This window comes from Clinocottus analis, unplaced genomic scaffold (assembly GCF_023055335.1).
Source record: "Clinocottus analis isolate CAN_PGR_092001 unplaced genomic scaffold, fCliAna1.0.p SCAF_3, whole genome shotgun sequence".
Lineage (NCBI taxonomy): Eukaryota > Metazoa > Chordata > Actinopteri > Perciformes > Cottidae > Clinocottus > Clinocottus analis.
The window spans coordinates 14,088,451-14,108,390 of record NW_027176042.1 but is presented as its reverse complement, the minus strand read 5'-3'; the positions used below and the strand labels follow the sequence as shown (position 1 = coordinate 14,108,390).

The following is a 19,940-nucleotide window of genomic DNA, read 5'->3' as shown; positions in this document are numbered from 1 at the left end:
CTCACTTGATACGTGATGGTTTGCCTTTTGACGCTTCTTTGAAACGATGGAGTCGGTCCGTGTTTCAAAATAAAGGTTTCAGCTTCTCCACGGTGGGTTTAACTCATATTTCATTGGTGTAGTCAGCTGCTCGACGCACACCACGCCGGAGCCATCGAAAATGTAGGCCCAATAAGATGTCAATTGGTCGACCGTGCTTCATATGCTGCATTAAATAGTCCACATCAGGAGGCAGACATTAAAATACATATTTGAGTTGACATCAGAAACCCGTGTGTAATTAAGATACACATCGGTCGAAAGCGTGTCATGTTTCCCGAGTCTTTATTTGCATTTACACGCTATTTCTAAGCAGGACTCTGATTGGATATTCGACTGTAGTGTACGAGCGAACAAGCAATTTGAAGTCGCACATTTAGGCCACATTTTCTCATCCATTCAACCGACCCTTGAAGTCACTCAAGCAAGGCGGGTTAGTATAATACGTGGTGAGGTAGTGCAGGTGTTGCACTAGCTCAAGTAGCATTGCACCCTCACTGAACAGTCAGGGACTTCTTTCCTGGTGGAATTTCTATATGTTCAACCAATTGTAAAGGCTATTTATAGACAAATGCCCTTAATATGCCCTAGACATGTGCTCTGGCCTCAAAAGCATGTACTCACTGTCACAGAACCCTGGTTTAGTAGTCCTATTCATATGTGTTAGAGGATCGGAACAAAATGTCTGCATGCTGGCTTTGAAAATGTCATGATCGTCTTGTTCTAGAAATAGGATTTCCCTGACCCCACAGACTCAGCATCGCCTTAGGTGAAATTTTTCTGTCAGGACATATTCTCCTTGCTGTTAATGCACCACTGCTCTCTGAATTGTCAGTGATAATTTCTTCATGGCCTGTACTGGCATTTGCAGTCCAGTAATTGCTCACTAATACCTGAGCAATGTGAGTATAATGTCTTGTCAGACATGAAAGTAAGACATTTGCTATGAGTTTTAAATAATAAAGTTGTATGCACCTTATCTCTATTTGTTTTAAATATCCTTTGTAAAGTTAACTGTTGAGTGGGGCGGGGTGGAGGATTACAATTGGCCTTCTCAGCTGGCATCCCTTGTGGTGCTACAGTATTGTCTTTCTGCAATAATATGATAACCTCTTATTGCACTTTGGTCTTTTCCCCCTGCCTGGCATACTGAGAATTGCTTTGGTGCTGTGTGTGCGATGTCCACCAACATAGTACCGATCCAATTGGTCAAATAATTTATTATTCAATTGACAACATTTCTTAAACTGTTTCAGCCAACATAAACGCATAAATTATTGATTTTAGCTTCTAAAATGAGGGGCTTTTCTGTTGTTTTTCCTCTGTTGTATTATATGTAACAATTTTCTGGACTAAATGGTTAATTCCACTGCAAATATCAAGGCTCCAGGAAATGAATCTGTCAAATCTGCGGTCGTGGCACAGCCATGTGATTAGAGTGTAAGTCGGTGTGTGGACAGAAAACAGAAACAAAGGCAAGAAAGTACCACTATGTTCGTTTTGGGTTGTTTATTTCTAAAGTGGAGGTCAAGTAGTGTTAAACATTTATTGCAAGCAATGTTTGCAGGAACATTGGTCATCAACACAACGCAGTTTACTTACATATTTCTGCTTATATTAAACGGCTGACAGTAGATAATTGACAGGCAACATGATTCACGAGGGGCAGGACATAAAACAGAGATGGAGCTGGAATCAAAGCGTAAGCGTTGTGGTCACATGGCTCACATTCCAGATCATCCAGGCCCACCAGCACGACATAGTTGGCATGCTACTTGTCGCCACATCACATGACATACTTTTCTTGTAATTCACATTTACAAAGGCAGCAACATAAATGACTGAGAGCTGGAGTTGAATACCACAGCTGTCAGCTTTAATAAGAAGGTTTTCAAAGTAAGCTAACTTAAAGAGGTACAAAACAACAACAGTGGTGACATGGATCAAGTTTCAAAATGATGACAAGATATGAACACAGAAAACCTTCATTAAAGAGAATAGATCCTCACAAACACTTACTGAAAGATGCTTCACTTGATGCTTTGATTCATGGTGCAAACGGGCCTAAGAAATTGTATGAATCCTCTAAACTAATAGTACTAATAGCGTTAATAAATTATCATAAGATGTGTGTGTGTGTGTGTGTGTGTGTGTGTGTGTGTGTGTGTGTGTGTGTGTGTGTGTGTGTGTGTGTGTGTGTGGTTGTGCTCACATTGCTGAATGCTGTTTTTTCTCCGAAACCATTTACCAACCAGACTTCACAGACCTGATACAGCAAGCTGACCACTGTAGATAAGAGCTACATTGTTTTTTGTTCTAATGTCTGCCTATTGAAATTCAAAATTTAATTTGCCAGTGTCTCTCAGAGGAACTAGAGAGGAACAAATAAGTTGTTTTACACAGTTTTTAGGCTATGATTGCAAAACCATAATAATGTTCCCATCCACCCAGACATCTTTTACGTATTATTACTCACACAGACGACAGTGGCCTGTCTGACCTCCTGTGCCGGGCTGCAGTGATTGCCCCCTGGCTAAGTCTTTCCACACAAATGATGTTTCAGTGAGTGCAACCGAGAGTTCCTGTCATCCAAAGTCTTGTTGGATTTAAACACAGAGGAGACCTGTTGACACGTGTTCTCTGTGCCATGAGTTGCCATTTATTTTCCTCAAAAGGAAAATAAAATAAGTTAAAGTTAAAAACGGTTCCCCTAAAGCCAGCAGGCCATCGCCACATTGGCGCTACTGCAACTCATTCCATCTACATTTGGCCACAATTTTTTGGAAACTTATGCTGCCGTTATGTCAAATGACTAAGGTGCTTTATCTCGGGTAGCCCAGGCATAGTCACCATGGCAACTGGGTCCAAGCAGCATGTGTCACCCGAGGGAGACAGTATTGTAGTTCACTTTGATGGAAGAGTCATTTTTTTTGTTCCCACAGACGGTCCAATACTATTCATAACCAGATGGCCGGTGATATTAATAATCTTTGTCAGTGTCTTTGTCTTCAAAATTTGCTATTGAACGTTTTTTTTAATTTTACCTAGAGCGATATTTACCATAATGTAATAATGACACTGTCGTTGCGTGTCATTTTAAGCTTTAACATATGATATAGACTGCGGGATATCTTATGCTTTAGCAAAGCTTGAGGTGGCATGAAATTGCATAACCATTATTACAACATAAAAAATTAAGCCTCCCATATAATTTTCTCCACATTAGCCAGCAGGCTCTATCATATTTGAGTTATGCTATTTTAATTAAATCGTGGCTTGAAAGTCTGTATAGTGTATTGTGAATTGCATAACACCATTGGTCATAAAATCATAAAAGTCTATTTTAATTAGAAAGTTGTATGTGTTTATGAGGCAATGCAATGCTGCAGAGGATTACTTTATGTCATATGCCATGGGCCTGATTATGTTAGCTGTCTTTTATAATTGATTTTTATTGCATTGAGATGGGGACAATGGTTGCATTGTTTGGCACAGTGGTGTGTGTTGGTATATTCATGTGCTCTTTGTACACCTGTTGTGTATCTGTGCATTTCTGAAATGTTTATATTCTTTCACTTTGGTTCAGTTTAACACCTGTCTCCAAACATCACTGATGTATTGTGTGGTTGAAATGCTATATTTCCTGACTGAATTAGAAGTGTTAATTGGATGTATAAATGTCGGCTAGTTGAAAGTCCATGATACAGGACAATTTCTGTGGGCCATTTGAAATAGGAGACACATAAAATGTGACAATTTGCTGCTAAATAAAACAGTTTTAAGGCAAATATAAATATGTATGTCTTCAACTGTAGCATCGTATAGGCCAAATTTGTTTGTTTTACTCTGGACAGTATTTATTTAAAGTATATGCATTTATTTCTTTGCCTTTTATCTGACACACAAACTGGTGTTAGCCATCTAACAGGTGCTTCTCTCCTGTTTCCGCAGATCTGAGTTTGATGTGTTCCATCCATTAAAGAATGAAATAAGTAACCCATGTGCCGCTCAGAGGGTCAGAACAGTCACACTTCAGCGCGCCTCTCTTAAGGACCCTCTGGTGGCTACACCGCCGATTCACAGGACATGTACGGCAGTGCCAGAGCTGTTGGCCATATAGAGAGCAGCCCCGCACGGTCCCCGCGCCTGCCAAGGTCCCCCAGACTGGGCCATCGGAGGGCCAACAGTGGGGGCGGGGGTGGTGCGGGGGGGAAGACGCTCTCCATGGAGAACATCCAGTCACTCAACGCTGCCTATGCTACTTCGGGGCCCATGTACCTGAGCGACCACGAGGGCCTGGGCTCCACTGCCACCTACCCAAAAGGCACGATGACGCTGGGTCGTGCGACCAGCCGGGCCATGTACGGGGGCCGCGTCACAGCCATGGGCAGCAGCCCAAACATCGCTTCAGTGGGGCTTCCCCATGCTGACCTTCTGTCTTACAGTGACCTGGGCTCCCTCTCCATGCTGCACCACCACCACCACCACCAGGGGGTGCCCTCTGCACTGCTGAGGCAGGCAGTACGGGGAAGTGGTGGGGAGCTGCTGGAGATGCAGGTCCAGTTCAGGGACATGCAGAGGGAGAATGAGCTGCTGCGCCGTGAGCTTGACCTTAAAGACAGTAAGTTAGGATCTTCCACAAACAGCATCAAAAGCTTTTGGAGTCCTGAGCTCAAGAAGGAGAGGATAATGAGGAAAGAAGAGGCGGCTCGCACATCAATCCTTAAAGAGCAGATGAGAGTCACTCATGAGGATAACCAGGTGAGACCAGCCCTCTCAACTGTCATCATCCACTCATTACTGCAGTGAATCTTTGTTTGCTACTCTTCTGTGTTTCTGTTGTCTTCTATGATCTCCGTGTCTCTGCTTTCACCATTCTCTTCTCTGCAATCGACTACTGTCGTCCTCAGTCCGGGAGTTCAAGAGAATTGATGCAGTCAGAGATGTTTTCACAACTTGTTGAAACCTTTCTGGAAAGAGTTCTCTGTGCACATACATATTTAATACACACTCTCTTCGCATAGTACTCCAGTACAGAATCAATGACAAAGAGACCACTTGAGCAAAGTACAACATGAACTTTAATCTAGTTTGCTAGCATTGGGCTTTGCATTGAATTATTTTATAATCCATCATTTTGACAATAAAAACCTGCTGTTTCATGATGAAGTGAAAAGAACAGTGAAACTACCAACAGGTGAATAGTAACTTCTGCATGCAATCTGGCCACACCATTGATTGTAGTTTTTTGTTTTGAAAAGTCTTTACTAGATTATCATAAAAGTGTGACATGTTGAAATATTTTTTTTGCTTGCTTCAATGTGGGGGTGTAGTCATGGCCCAGTTAAATCAGGATATGTAAAGAGTAGGCACAAGGCCCAGAGACACATGTCAAGTATACTTAAAAACACTTTGTTATAATCTATCTCTCTCTTCCCATTCCTACTCTCTTTTCTTTATTCACTCTGACTTTGATCATCTCTCACTGTCTACGTCTGTTAATCTGGCCTTTACCATCTTCAAGTACACAATAGTCTGTTTTTCATCACTAAATGCAAAAAAATATATACATTTGCAGCTAAACTCTGATTGTTAATCACCTAATTGTCCCATGCTTGAAGTCAAGTGAAAATAAGGTTCTAACAATGGAAATAACGCAGATATAAAACCAGCTAATCTTGCTTTCAGTATAAGAAAATAGTTCTATGTCCCCAAACAGAGCCACGGTTCAGTTTTTTACTTCAGCTGCAAGGAAAAGTGCAGCACACCCAGAAGTAGATTGTGGAATAGGTCAGCATTGTGCTTGACTGACTAGATTGAGCTCTACAGCGTTTAGATTTTTGAGGCAGTACTGTGGCATGATGCAGCTGATTGTACCACACTTCGAGCAATGTAAAGGCCGAGTTTTTCCAGCAGTATGTGGTCTTTGTGCCGGTCGGTCTGTGTGTCTTTCTGTCTGGTTGAGTGACGCTGTCAGACACTGAGCAGCCACTTCATTACTCTGCACTCTTTCTTCACCCTTCAAGGTCACAGCAGGTTACTATTAGAGTGACCATTAACAGAGACCCATTTGTCTTTGTGCACCCCTGCTCGTGCTCTTGTGTATGAACATTCCCTTTTCAAATTGTTTGGGGCTCACCTGATTTGACTGGAGGTTAAAGAGGCTGCCGGTTGCCAGCACATCCCTGAAGCAGTGCCATGCGGCTAAAGAGAAGGATGTCGAGCTCCCTGCTTCACAGTCCTACCCGCTGGTGATCCCCAGAGGGGAGCCAGTTGTACTTTGATTTTTTAATATCGTTATGATGTGTTTGAGAGGGAAATGTGCCTGTTCAAGAAAAACTGATTTGCCACTGACAATGCCCAAGCCATTTATCATTTCATTTATTCTGTATGTTCATTGGGATTTAAATACTCAGTGGGAATCATTGTATGTATTTTTAGTTTGCCGACATACACTGTAGGAGCTGAATGTGTCCAGCAGAATATAAAAGATGTACAGTGTGGGCTTTCATGCCTTTGTGCTCGATACAAAGAGAAGACTCTTTCTTTTCTATCCGCAACCTTGTCCATCAGTGCTCGCTCTGACTCTGTACTGAATGATATTTATGTCCCTCCTTAGGTTCATTAATAAAGTATGTCGGCTAATAAAAGGCAGATGTGCCTCGTTACTATAATTGGTCTTTTCTATCTTGATTTCTGGGCTGTGAAGTGCTCTTACGTAAGTGAGTGTATACATAACGTTGGGATGGTTTGAGAGGCAGTCTGAGGAGCAAATTGCCTCATTAATAATCGAGTAATTTCAGGCAAATCATTACATCTGTCTTATAGCTTTACAATCAGGTGCCTCACGCTTCTATTAGCTTGAGCAAATTCTATGCATTATGCATTTTGTGAAAGATAAGATCGAGGAATGTGTGTTTGTTTTGAACATATCTGAGGAAACAAGAAAAAACATTAATGCATTAGTTTATCTTTCATTTGTTTTGTAAAGTATTGACTCCACTGTGAGTGAAATATCAACAGTAGCCTGCAGAGCTTTAAGCAAGACAGTCGATGGTCATGATTAGCGGTAGTGATTAGCTCAGTACTGTTTTGTGAGGCACATGTTGTATGTACGAATCAAATGGATCAGGCTGCTATGTGGCTGATCAATTTGACTTAAATTCATGTTCTGTTGTGAAGCTGGACAAGAGCTGCTGTAGGCAAGTGTGAGCTAGAGCGGACCATATCTGACTGAGTCATGACCACTGCTGCTCAGCCACCCAGTCAGCCTTCATCAACGCAATCCCCAAAATGGAGGCTGAGCTTCCCATATCACACTGCTCTGCCTGTGCATGGATACCTCGCCTCAGAGACAAACATGACATATTTAGTTTATTTTGTATTTCTTACTGTGAGCTAGCATTTGGTACGTGCGACTAAGCACTAAAAATGTGAGCATGTGATCAGAGTGGGGCTATTGTGTCTCAGTGAAGTGTCAGAGGATGGGTCTATTTTGAGCACATTGTGAATGAATGGATGCACGTACATTATTTGTGTACTTGTGTACCGTACAGTCTGTCGTAGGGATGAGGATGTTTGCATTCATGATTACAGGCGTCTTCCCTTTGTACTTGTGCCAGCTGGTAATGTGTGTGCAGAGGTTTAGTCATCACCACCAGTCTGTATTTTTTTGTGGGAGAGGTATAGTCGTAATTAGTCTTTTGCACTTATGATTCATATGATGCAGCAGGTGTGCAGCCCACACAGTATGTTGAGTTAATATTAAGATCTCTTCAGTTGGTGGCTAACAAGCTTGCAGCAATCTCATAAACATGACGAGCAATGGTATTGATCTTTTCTGCAATTTCATGACATGGGAGGCTCCAGTGAGCACAGGAAGTATCATGTGAAAAGTCTAAAGTGCTCATGGATACTTCCTGTGGAACCCCCTTATGACAAGAGGAGTCTCGAGATGTACAGCAAGGAGACATTCATAGAGTGCAATGCTCGTGAGATATGAAGCTGGGGGTGGAAGATGAAAGAACAAAGCAAATGGAATAAGAAGTGTTACAGGCGGCTATGTCTTCTTCTCCAGAACAACACTGTTTTTAAATGTAATCAAAAATACCCATCTTAACAAGTAAAGTGAGAAGTCGACAATGAAGAAGTATCCTTCTTCGACTCAAGAAAACAGAATTTAATTCAATTTACTCTTTTCAACTGACATTTTACAGTTTTTTTTTATTATTCTAAAGGCTACTAATTGCAGTGTTGGAATTTTGATCCCTCTCAAGTCCATATGTTGACGATGCGTCATTGTTAGATTAGTATTGTTCTTTAAAATCTTAGAGGCAAAAAATAACAAATGAAACAAGCAAACTGTCAGATTTATATGTTTACAAGCTATAGGCAGGAGGGATGGATAAAAGAAATAATTGTGAAATCGAAGTGTTCTGTAAAAAAAAGTATAAATGTATCTGTTTATATTTATGTATATATCTCTATCTGATGTTTGCAGTATTAAATTCTACATAAATGTATGTAACACCTCATTAAGGATCATTGTCCACGTTGTTCCTCTGCTCTGCATGGCTTTGAGCTTTGAGGAACTCTCCACTGTGACATGCTTTCATGAACTCAAATAGGGAGAAAAAAATGCTTGAACCAACGGATGTTTACCCTTAACATTATTTTGAATCCACATGTGCGTGAGCATGGTTTTGTAACTTGGAAGGCGTTGATTTATAATCATAGCTGTAGATGAAGTTGGCCTTTATATATTTTTAAATGGTTTATTGATTGCCTGCACTGGGAGGCTAAAATTATACAGCCTTACTTTATCATTACCCAGAAGATGTGCATCACTGAGTGTTTTGCATCAGTGTGAAGGGAAAGATTAAATAAATAGTATTAAATCCCATAGCTGTGATTCATAGAACATATGTCAGAGCCTAACAGATGTTTTCGGTATGTGTGTGTGTGTGTGTGTGTGTGTGTGTGTGTGTGTGTGTGTGTGTGTGTGTGTGTGTGTGTGTGTGTGTGTGTGTGTGTGTGTGCAACCTGTTTTGTCCTTTTACAGCTGATAGTTGATAGGTTGCTATCCCACTTCTGTAAAGATGTTGGATTCTCGGGAACAGAGCAATTATTTTCATCATTTAGCAACAGTTGGTGAGTTGACAGTCTATAGTTTATAGAACTAGGTGTTGTTCACTTAGTTTACTTATTATTTCCTCTTTATTTATTATTCAGTCACAGTTTGGTGAAGTTTAGTTGACAAAACTAACTGGTGAGGTTTAGGAAAAATATACAAGATCTACGGTAGGTAACATATACACATATCGGTACAGTATCTACTGGGACTGTTTTTAATGCTTTCTTCTTGTCAAATCTTCCCGAGATATGTGTATTGAGTTTTTTGTGTCTGTGTGATATTTATATAATGCCATTACAATAGTAAGACTCATTATCATCAGTGTTATTGGTGAGGCGTAGAGTGCCATCTTTTACAGATCTTATGCTGTTAATACTAAAGTAAATATAAAACTTTGCGGGAGGACTTAATATTACCCTTTACAGTGATACTAAATAAAGGGAAGCATACGGTAAGAATAGCGGGACCTTTGGTTTTATTAAACTGAGCAGTGATCTTGTATTCTGTTAAATGAGGATAACTCGTAATATATGATATGATGAACAAGAATAAGAGTTCAATGCCTGAAATGATCTTCTGCACACTGGATTAACTCGTATAACTACTGTGAAGAATGTATATTTTAAAATTCAGTGTTAAGTCTGCATTCAAAGTGCTCTCTACTTTTATTCTAGCTGAGTGGAGATGAATAAATGCCACGTCTGCTGGCCTGGCTGTGGGTGTAATTCTATATTGTCAGACATCACGACATACAACACTGAGATTAGGGATGCAGTGAGCAGTAGGTTGCCCTGACTCAGCTCCTTGGAGCTGCCCATCTGTCAGATACAAACTCCCACTCTCCCTTAACACACACACACACACACACACACACACACACACACACACACACACACACACACACACACACACACACACACACACACACATATGTGCAGCATGCATACACTACATATAGCTGCTCTTCCTGCACAGCCTGGTAAAAGCGAGTAGCTTTGAGGTAATGTGTTCCATGTCCACCACTTGTCCAGAAAAGAAATAGCTCAGCAATCACTGGATGAATTGCAAGGAAATCTAGTCTTGATATTTAAACAAATACCCTAACAAATACCCGTAGACACTAAGTCACATTAATTTAGGACAGACAGTTACCCCTGGCTGCCCACGGTGTGACTCAGAAAGGGGAGCACTGTGGCTGAGCATCTCTCCTTGACTCTGGGAAAGCTCTGGAAGCTCTTCTTCAGGTTACACTGCAAAATAAAAGCCTTCTTGTCAGGCAAGGTGACCACATCGGCAATATTCGCTGAGTCACGACTGACTCACAGGAACTGGGACAGTTTTCTGCTGTAGATGTCGGGAGGAGAGGCCACACTGTCTTTTTAAACTACAGCGCAATTGTGCACTGGAATCACTGTTTCCTCCTGTAGTTATGATATTTATCAAGACAGACTGAGGGGTGCTGATGAGGAGGGGAGAGGCACCAGTGTCAGGCGAGATTAGAACGAAGCTATGAGGAAACAAAAAAGGGTTGTTTTAAATATTACATGGATTTAGTACAAGTAGTGTAGCAGCAAGCCTATATTTGCGGGGCCTACTTTCGATACAATCATAACTCTTGTAGGAAATCAGTCACTTATCATTTTGTAAAGTGCGATTACAACAATATTGCATTATTTTAAACATTTTTTTATATTTAATCAAAATGATTATTCCACATGTATAATGAAGTTAACTGTTGTGTTAAAAAAAGGAAGGATAATGATGATCCGTTCTTTATTGTAATTTAGAAGTGGTGACGGAATAAACAAGGTTACACTTGATGTGGAAATGAGAAGTTGAGATGTATTAAGTGGTTTTTGTTGCCGAAACAAATGGTACCGACTCTCAGAAGGGAGTGTGACAAAAGCTGTTGATAGTGGCAGCAGTCAGTAGAAACATTCGTCAGCTCCTCCAACACTAACACTGCCCCCCGATGGTTACAACACATGCTTCCTGTACAGTTTCTACAGTCTCAGCATTGGGAGAAGGCTTCTTCCCTCCATTCTGTCTGTTCTGTACTGAGGAAGTGAGTCGACAAGTTATGTTAGATCGATGGAAAAATTGCTTTAGTTTTTTACTTTAGTTATGTTCAAGATTATTGTACTGCTGTTTTATCCTTTGACATGAATACCATCAATAAATAATAGCAGATCTGATGTTTCCATCAATAATAGTTTGTTCTGTAAGTATCAGACTTTCCATCAAAATATGTCCTTTTCAAATGTCTTGTTTTGTTAGGCCAGCAATCCAAAACCAAAATATATTAAATCAAAAAATGAATAAATACATTTTTATGCATTTCTGATTGAAAATCACATACATTATTAAGTTAGTATTTGTTTGTGATCTATTTATTAGATTGTTCCTATACATAATGTTTAGCAGTGAGATTCAGTATTTGTTCACCAACAAAATATAGGAATATCAGCAAGCCATAGTCATATAAAGCCGGCCCCAAAAAAAATGTGCCGTTGAAATTAATTAAGACTGAAGAAAACTGTACCAAACCATGTTATTGAAAGTTGATGCCACATAAAACTTTATCGTCATCATTTTCCAGAAAGGTAATCTCAACTAGTAATATTTTTTATAGGTATATTGTGAATATTATGTTGAGGGCTGATTACCAGACAGCTGCATGGACTAACAGGTGTTTTTCCTTTTAAATCTCTGGCTGGTTTGTGTCGTTCATCCGTCTCTGTTGCATCATGCTCTGACGTTCTGTTTATACCATACATTTGTTTTTCTGTTCATTCTGCCCATGCTCTGCAGCTGCTGGATGTCAGGAGAACCAAGGTTTGTCCCTATGTTTGCACCACGTGTTGCGTGCACAACATAGAGTCACCTTCAGTGTGGCGTGTATTTTCACCTGGCAATCCCTTTGCGCCATTACAACCTCCTCTCCTTTGAACCTCTGACAGGAAGTGAACTCCTTGTGAACCCTCATATGTTCCCCTATAAACACTGGCAAATAGTAGGCTTGTTTTAATCGTGTCAATCCGAATGTGTCTGCTGTTCCTTCCCCCTGCAGTGCCTCAAACCCTACCACCTCGGACTGCCTGTAAAGTGGGTTTAACAATCTGCTTGCTTTCCTCTAAATCCTGATTGGGCCCCTTTCTGAACATAGATTGATTTCTCTCTGGAGATATCTGCTGGAAGAAAATGGCAACAAGCAAGACCAAGCCTGAGCTAATCTGTGACAGAAATTCGAACAGTGTTCCCATAAACTCAGAACCAAGACCCCGGCACACAAAGAAATATAGTTGGCTTAATAGTGTGTGTTTTTATTTGTATTTGATCCTGGACACTCACAAACAAGTATGTTTTTTCAATGCATTACTGGGCCTACTGTATAGTGAAAGCATACTATAAGTTCTGTTGTAGTGTCTATTTATTCATCTTAAATGTTTGACTCCATGTCCATCAACAGTAACGGCTCAATAAATATACTTTATGCACACACTATTGTCCTACATGCAGCTTATTTAGCTATGAGATTATGTTTCATTATAGGCAGATGCCACCTCTGAGATTTGAATCACTCTATTTGTGTCCAGACGTCTCAAGCTGACTGTCAGAGGGCAAAGACCTCTGCTGCACTGCAGGAAAGCACTTGGCTTCAGCTGTGCTTCAACAGAGCAACCTACACTAATTAATACATTGATGTGATTTAAAGTCTTTTTGTGACTGCAAAAGAATCACATTTGATTATTTTTCCAGAATGAAGAAACAAATCCCATGAAATAAACAGTACTGTCTTTCGACGATATCAATAGTTTACAGTCCATTTGCTCCTAACGATTGCTAAGGTCCCCCTGTCTGACCTGCTGGAGCATATTTTTTTTTCCACAGAATCATTTGAACAAGCATTTTAGAAATGTGTGTGTATATGTGGTTACCCTCATGTGTAGTTATTTCTGTGTTGTCATGAAAAACATAGCTTTGCGTTTCTTCCTGAAATGAATTTCAATAATTGTGGAGTCTTTCTTTCAGCATCTCCAGATGACTATCCAGGCTCTTCAGGACGAGCTGCGCACACAACGAGACCTGAACCACCTGCTGCAGCAGGACGGCGGCAACCGCTCCGCTGCCGACCACTACACCTCCATCGAGCTGACGGAGGAGAACTTCCGTCGGCTGCAGGCCGAACACGACAGGCAGGCTAAGGAGCTCTTCTTGCTGAGAAAGACACTTGAGGAGATGGAGCTGAGGATTGAGACCCAGAAACAAACACTTGGAGCCAGGGACGAGTCCATTAAGAAGCTGCTGGAGATGCTGCAGAGCAAAGGGCTGCCCCCGGGGAGGCATTCTGAGGAGGAGGAGCACGAGAGAGCGAGGCGCATCGCTGAGGCAGAGGCCCAGCTCGGTCACCTGGAGGTCATTCTGGATCAAAAGGACAAGGAGAACATCCACCTGCGAGAGGTACCCGATGACCAGGACTGTGTTGATAATACTTAAATGAATTAGAGTCACTGTACAAGGCTAAGAATTGACAGTTTATTATATTAATGTCACTAGAGGGCAGTGCCGACTCTCTCATGATCAACGTGCTCTCTTCTACAGCTCATATTGTAATGCAGAACACATTAGTTGCATTAAATGTTTTACATGTGTAGACAAACTTGAAATACTGGTTCACTATTTGAGTCACGTATTCCAGCTTTTAATAGAGGTAACAATATATTCTGCTGTTCTGCTGCCTCATAATATTGTACCTTTTCAAAAAGGAACTACACAGAAGAAATCAGCTGCATCAGGATCCAAGCAAAACCAAGGCCCTGCAGACCATCATAGAGATGAAAGTAAGAACCTGACTCATAATATACAGACTGACAACAGCAGCAGTCACTATTCTACTACTTAATTTTACTTTAATTTTATATTCTACTGTCAATTTAATTGTAAATATTCATGCTCCTATTCATGGCATTCATTGTTAAATGTTTAATGTTATGCATCTCCGGCCAGGAGACATTTTTTGTATGTTGAAACATACATGGCTCTGATTCTGGTTCTGATTCTGAAATACTCAAAATAACATTTGGGTTATTAGTATGTGGTTAGTTGCTTTTGTAGGAAGGTTCCTCTAACTATGGCTATAAACAAACAAGCTAAACATGTTGAGATGTGAAAAGACAGATGTTTCTTTATATGTGTTTGGATCACTGATGTTCACAGGCGTTGTATTATGTAAAGTGCTGCATGTCTAAACAGATCTGGTGTGGGTTCTACTAAATCTATTGTTGTTATTAAGATCAGCAGCAGCTGAGTCAATAGTAAACACACTGACACATCTCTCTATCTCTCTCTCACACACACTGACACCCAGACACACTGTGTATGTGCTCACAAAGCAGTTGTGTAAACATCAACAATCAATATTACTGTTCAACATTACAGCTGTCGTTGCTGGAAAGGTGCATGACAAATATTCATATTACATAAAAAATATTTAAAAAGACAGACTGCAGCTTTAGAGACCCCACCCATCACCACAAGTGTGGTTGCCTTCAGTTCATGCAAATTACATTCGACATACAGTACATATTGCATTCTTTCAAATGGATGCAGCTGTAATCTACAAAGATGTAACATGCAAATATAATCTTATAAAAATGTCTATTCAGATCAACACTTGTTGTGCTGCTGAGCTGTACCAGTTTTGTACCGCTGTAGACTCCACCAGCCTCACTGCAGAGGCCTGACATCACTTCCTCAAAATAAATCATGACATCATCGCTGAGCTGACACAGCCCCTCTTACTCGGCTGGATCGGCACTGTGCAGGCCCCATCCTTCACCCAACGCGATCATGTGACATCTGTTCTCTGGGATCTTGTTGATTTGCATACAGAGCGAGGGAAGACCCGCCTCCTCCTCCTGTGCTGTGCAGGAAGACCCAGCATCTCTCCCCTCTGCTCACCCCCTCTGCTGTGTTTGTGCTGATGCTGAAGCACGAATAGTCCTCCCTCCCCATCTCCCCTTCATCCGTCCCGCCCTCTCCTCCTCACTCACCAGAGACAGTGCACGGTATATAGCCAGCCTGCTGCTACCATGGAAACAGGTGTGGTTGTTTATGACAGTGAGAGGCTAGTATGCAGGGAGATAGATAGGAAGAGAGACACACAGAGGCAGGAAAAGAGAGATTAAGAGCAAGATTTACTGACCAGATCGATGTACCAGTGAATACATGTGGATGGAATAGAACCTCCCTCCTTTCAAGGTACAGTGTCTTATCTATTGCAGCAATGTTAGTTCATTGACGTTCATCTCGTAACAGAGAGACTGAGGTGAGATGCAGCGGCAGTGCGAAGTAAATGTACATGTGCAGTGTACATGCATTAACCCCGCAGATCCTTCGCAGATAGTGCATCGTTCCTCATTACGATACATTTCCCATGTTCCTCTGCAGCGGGCTGCAACTGACCCCGCTAACAGCCAAGTTCAGAAGTTCAGAGGAAAGAAGGAGAGACACAAAAAGAGAGAAAGAAACAAGGTTGCTCTTTGCGGTGCTAGTGAGGGAGATGGACCATGGCTAATCTTAAAGACGTTGTATTATTTATTTAAAAAGCCGTGAAGCTAAAGCTGCACTCACAGTCGCAGCCCAGAGACTGGATTCTGCATTGATCTGCAAGCAACTACGGCAAAAGCTACGGGTTGTTACTTTTCTTCCTCTCCCTGTGCGTTTCTCTCCAGTCCTGGCTGATCCCTTCGTGCTGGATGTGTTCTCAATATTTCCCAATGGTGATTAATCCTCTGAGCGGCTGCAAGGCGCTAGATAGAAAGCTTCAGATTTCACCGACAGTGCTGCAGTTGCTCTCAGCCACACCAGAGAGCTTCTTCTAGTCTCTCTTTATCTTGCTACATCTTTCTTTCTCACTCCCTCTGTCTTTTAGTCTCTATATCTTTTTTTTTTTGTCTATTCTGGACACTTGTATCTAGTTCAGTTTAATTTGCAGCATAAAACTGAGAAAAAAGACATGCCAGTCTGGGTTCTGAGGTGTGTCTACTCTGCATGTTTGTTTGCAGGACACCAAAATTGCCTCTCTGGAGCGCAACATTCGAGATCTGGAGGATGAGATCCAAATGCTAAAGGCGAACGGCTTACTGAACACAGAGGACAGAGAAGAGGAGATCAAACAGATGGAGGTCTACAAGAACCACTCTAAGTTTATGAAGACCAAGGTAGACAACGTCTGCACTATGCATGAAATTCAGATCCTGTTATGTGACTGACAAACAATACGGATAGAGATATGCAGATAGGGGAATGCTAAATTAAGCTGATGTGTCTCTGCTTTAGCATTTAGCGGCATCAGCAAAATGCTCTGAGAGATGCTGTTCTGACGTTTTTTTCTTTTCTTCTTTTTTTTAAAGAGCTTATTGTCAAGAATACCAAAAAAAGGCTAAATCAGCAAGTGCATGCATTGACATAATTAAATACTTATTATTTTTTCCTTACGTATGTATAAAAAACTGTTACTTTATTTTCATGCTGCCAACAGACAATTGTGACTTGCATTATGTTCAAAGAATAAAGTGCATGCCTGCCAAGTGATAGATGTGTTATTATTAAACAGACTTTACCTGCTTTAGTTTTCAGATGAGTGTTTTCATCAGCTCACTCCCCATAAAGACATGATGATGTGTGTTTCATTAGTTAGAGCTACATTGTCAACACACCAGCACAGCTGCCGTAAATTTGAGATCGTATTAAGATGCATGTGTCGTTCTCTGAGGCTCATATGTCTCTCCAGAGCTTTGACTCTGTGTTTACATACCACTCCTCACATCAGTCGACCGGGCGGAGGCCAGCCACTGTTTTGTTATTCTATTTTTAGACTTCTTTTCATTAATCATGAATAGAGATTATGTATAATACATGATGAATGCAGGGGAGTAAGTCCCAAATGCATTTTTAATGGGAAAATGTGTTGATGAAAATAGTGCAAAAGCTGTACGGACTAGCTCGCTGTTGGGTAACAAAGAGGTTTCCCACACTTCGTCGAGCATGCACACACTGTGATAATATGACATGATAATTCTCATGTAAATGGTTTTTCACATATCTGTAGATTGACCAGTTGAAGCAGGAGTTGTCAAAGAAGGAGTCGGAGCTGCTGGCTCTGCAGACCAAACTAGAAACTCTCAACAACCAGAACTCAGACTGCAAACAGCATATTGAGGTGCTAAAAGAGTCTCTCACTGCCAAGGAGCAACGCGCTGCCATCCTGCAAACGGAGGTAATGAAGGAAAAAAAGAAATTAAATTGTTTGTTCACACAGTAAATGAACCTAACGATACACTGCATCACAAACATTCTCATACTCCAAGCAAAGCTGAGCAAATAATAGGCTTGCCCTGAGCCCGAGGCTTACTACAACAAATCATATCAACAATTTATTTACTTTGAAACTAACTTACTGTGACTGAGGGCACCACTAAAAAAACGTAGTGTGCAGTGTAGTATCCCAGCACATCTTTTACACATTTAAAATATCATAAATACTACATACATTACTGCGGAAGCATTAAGTAAACTGTAATGCACAAACTGAAGATCATCACACTAATAAACACCTGTTTAGCGTCATATATTCCTTTGGAATGGCATATAGATTAAGTTTAATACTTGAAATATTATTTTATTGTAAGCAGACTCAATATTGGGCTGCCCGTCTTCGTCTATTAGTGAACTAATCGGACGTTTTTGTCTTAGTCAACCACAATTTCTTCAATGGATTAGTCATGTTTTAATGCTTTTTTATGCTGAATTACTCATTTCAAAGGAACTTATAAGCACATTGCTGAAAACACAATATTAAAAGAAATGCTTTTGTGTGATTCTTTGTGGAGAAGCTCAGTTTTAGTCTGGTGATTAAATCAGCTAATCAATGAGTTGACAAAATTGCATGCGCGTTAGTCAACTAAGAATGTCTTTGGTCGAGGACAGCCTCCTCACACTACAGTGTTTTTGGCTGTCTGGCTTCAGGTGGATGCTCTACGTCTGCGTCTGGAAGAGAAAGAGTCCTTCCTGAACAAGAAAACTAAGCAGCTGCAGGACTTGACGGAGGAGAAGGGCACTCTCGCCGGAGAAATCAGGGATATGAAAGACATGCTGGAGGTCAAAGAAAGAAAGATCAATGTCCTGCAGAAGAAGGTGAGAATCAGAGTAGAAGAAAGCCTTGCCATTTGTGGTGTAGGGATACAAACTGATGAAAATGTGGAAATAATTCTCCAAACCATTCACTAACCACGTTATTGTTCCATTATTTAACGGTTACACCAAACTGTAGAGAGTAGGCGAAGGTCTATGTGCTCCCGATGTTCAGTAATTTGAAATGAACGATGAGCTTTCGTGAGACTCTTGTGTTCTGGACTAAACCAGTCACTCTGTGAAAATACAAAGCAGAGTGGTTACTCTCTCCATTTAGAGTGAGAGAGTCTATGTTGCTCTCAGGGGAAAAGTGTCCATAGAAAAAAAGCTAGAAGATATTTCTGCCTCAGTGACTCTTGTATGTGTGTGTGCTATAAATACCCTCAGAGTGTTACTCCCTCTCTCACCCTGACCTGCTCACCCATTCCCTTTGCTTCTTTTTCTCTCCTCTCTTGTTCGAGCACACCTTCTCTCCCTCATCCATCAACTTGTATCTCTTGTGATTTGTAATTCTTTGTTGTCTCCTAATGTGGTGGATGATTTGGTTTTGTTAATCTTCTGTGTCAATCACATAATGTGAAATATTATATCAGTGAACATTTGTCTATAAATAGTTGTGTTTTAGTCTTAATGCACAATTTCTATTTTCTCCCAGATGGCAACTTAATGTAAATTCTGTTCTACTCTTTTTTCTGTTTCTCAAACTGTTCTTAAAAGTCTGGCAGTTTTTGATGTATGTCTTGAAATGAAAAGGCTTCGTTGTAAAGCCCCAACACATTTAAAACTTTGAACATGACGTTTTCTGGAGTGGGTATTAATCATCAAAGACTTTCCTAATCTTTGAGTCCAGCTATTACACAAACTATTAAATGCTTCTCTGCTTTCTTCTCTCCCTCGTGCCACCACCATCCTCCCGGTCTCCTCCTCCTCGCCGTGTCAGATTGAGAACCTGCAGGAGCAGCTGCGGGACAAAGACAAGCAGCTGGGGAACCTGAAGGACAGGGTGAAGTCTTTGCAGACCGACTCCAGCAACACAGACACTGCCCTGGCCACCCTGGAGGAGGCGCTGTCAGAGAAGGTATTAGCATGCAATGAGTGTTCGAGGTTAGGGTCTGAGCAACAGGTGGTGTCTTCCCCACTGACTGGAATTGGGTTGAATTTTTCAGGCCTGTAATTACTGGGACATTTTTGGACAGAGACAGGCTAGCTGTATGCTTAGCTAGGTTAGCTGGTTGCAGGTTGTAGCGTCATACTTGTGTACTTGTATAATTGGTATCAATCTTCTCCTCTAATTATCAGCAATGAAATAAATATAAGCGTGTTTCCTACATTTTGTCTTTAAACCAAAGATTAAAGTAACAACCCTTTATTACGCAGACGCAAACTTAAGCTTTTGTTTATGACATTTCTCAAAACTTAAAGGTGCCACAGAGCGCTGCTCTGAACATTTAGTCTTACACTTTAGTCTTAAGTCGCTTGACAAATGTGACCTTTTGCTCACACTCATTCAAGACTTTTGGAATTCCTAAATTGTCGGTTTACAGCATTCTTAATTGTAACTCCTTTGATTATT

The 19,940-nt window shown here is 41.0% G+C and overlaps 1 protein-coding gene across 3 annotated transcripts in view; it reads left to right on the top strand.

The window, feature by feature from the left end:
* erc2 (ELKS/RAB6-interacting/CAST family member 2) overlaps positions 1-19,940 on the top strand; it is a 32,442-nt gene that overhangs the window by 310 nt on the left and 12,192 nt on the right. For all 3 annotated transcript variants that reach the window (XM_068593590.1, XM_068593591.1, XM_068593589.1), the window contains exons 2-8: positions 3,991-4,800; positions 13,205-13,633; positions 13,939-14,013; positions 16,240-16,395; positions 17,286-17,453; positions 18,203-18,370; positions 19,308-19,445. In XM_068593590.1, coding sequence (XP_068449691.1) covers positions 4,126-4,800; positions 13,205-13,633; positions 13,939-14,013; positions 16,240-16,395; positions 17,286-17,453; positions 18,203-18,370; positions 19,308-19,445 — 1,809 coding nt within the window. In that variant the 5' untranslated portion in view covers positions 3,991-4,125. The remainder of the gene's footprint in view (positions 1-3,990; positions 4,801-13,204; positions 13,634-13,938; positions 14,014-16,239; positions 16,396-17,285; positions 17,454-18,202; positions 18,371-19,307; positions 19,446-19,940) is intronic.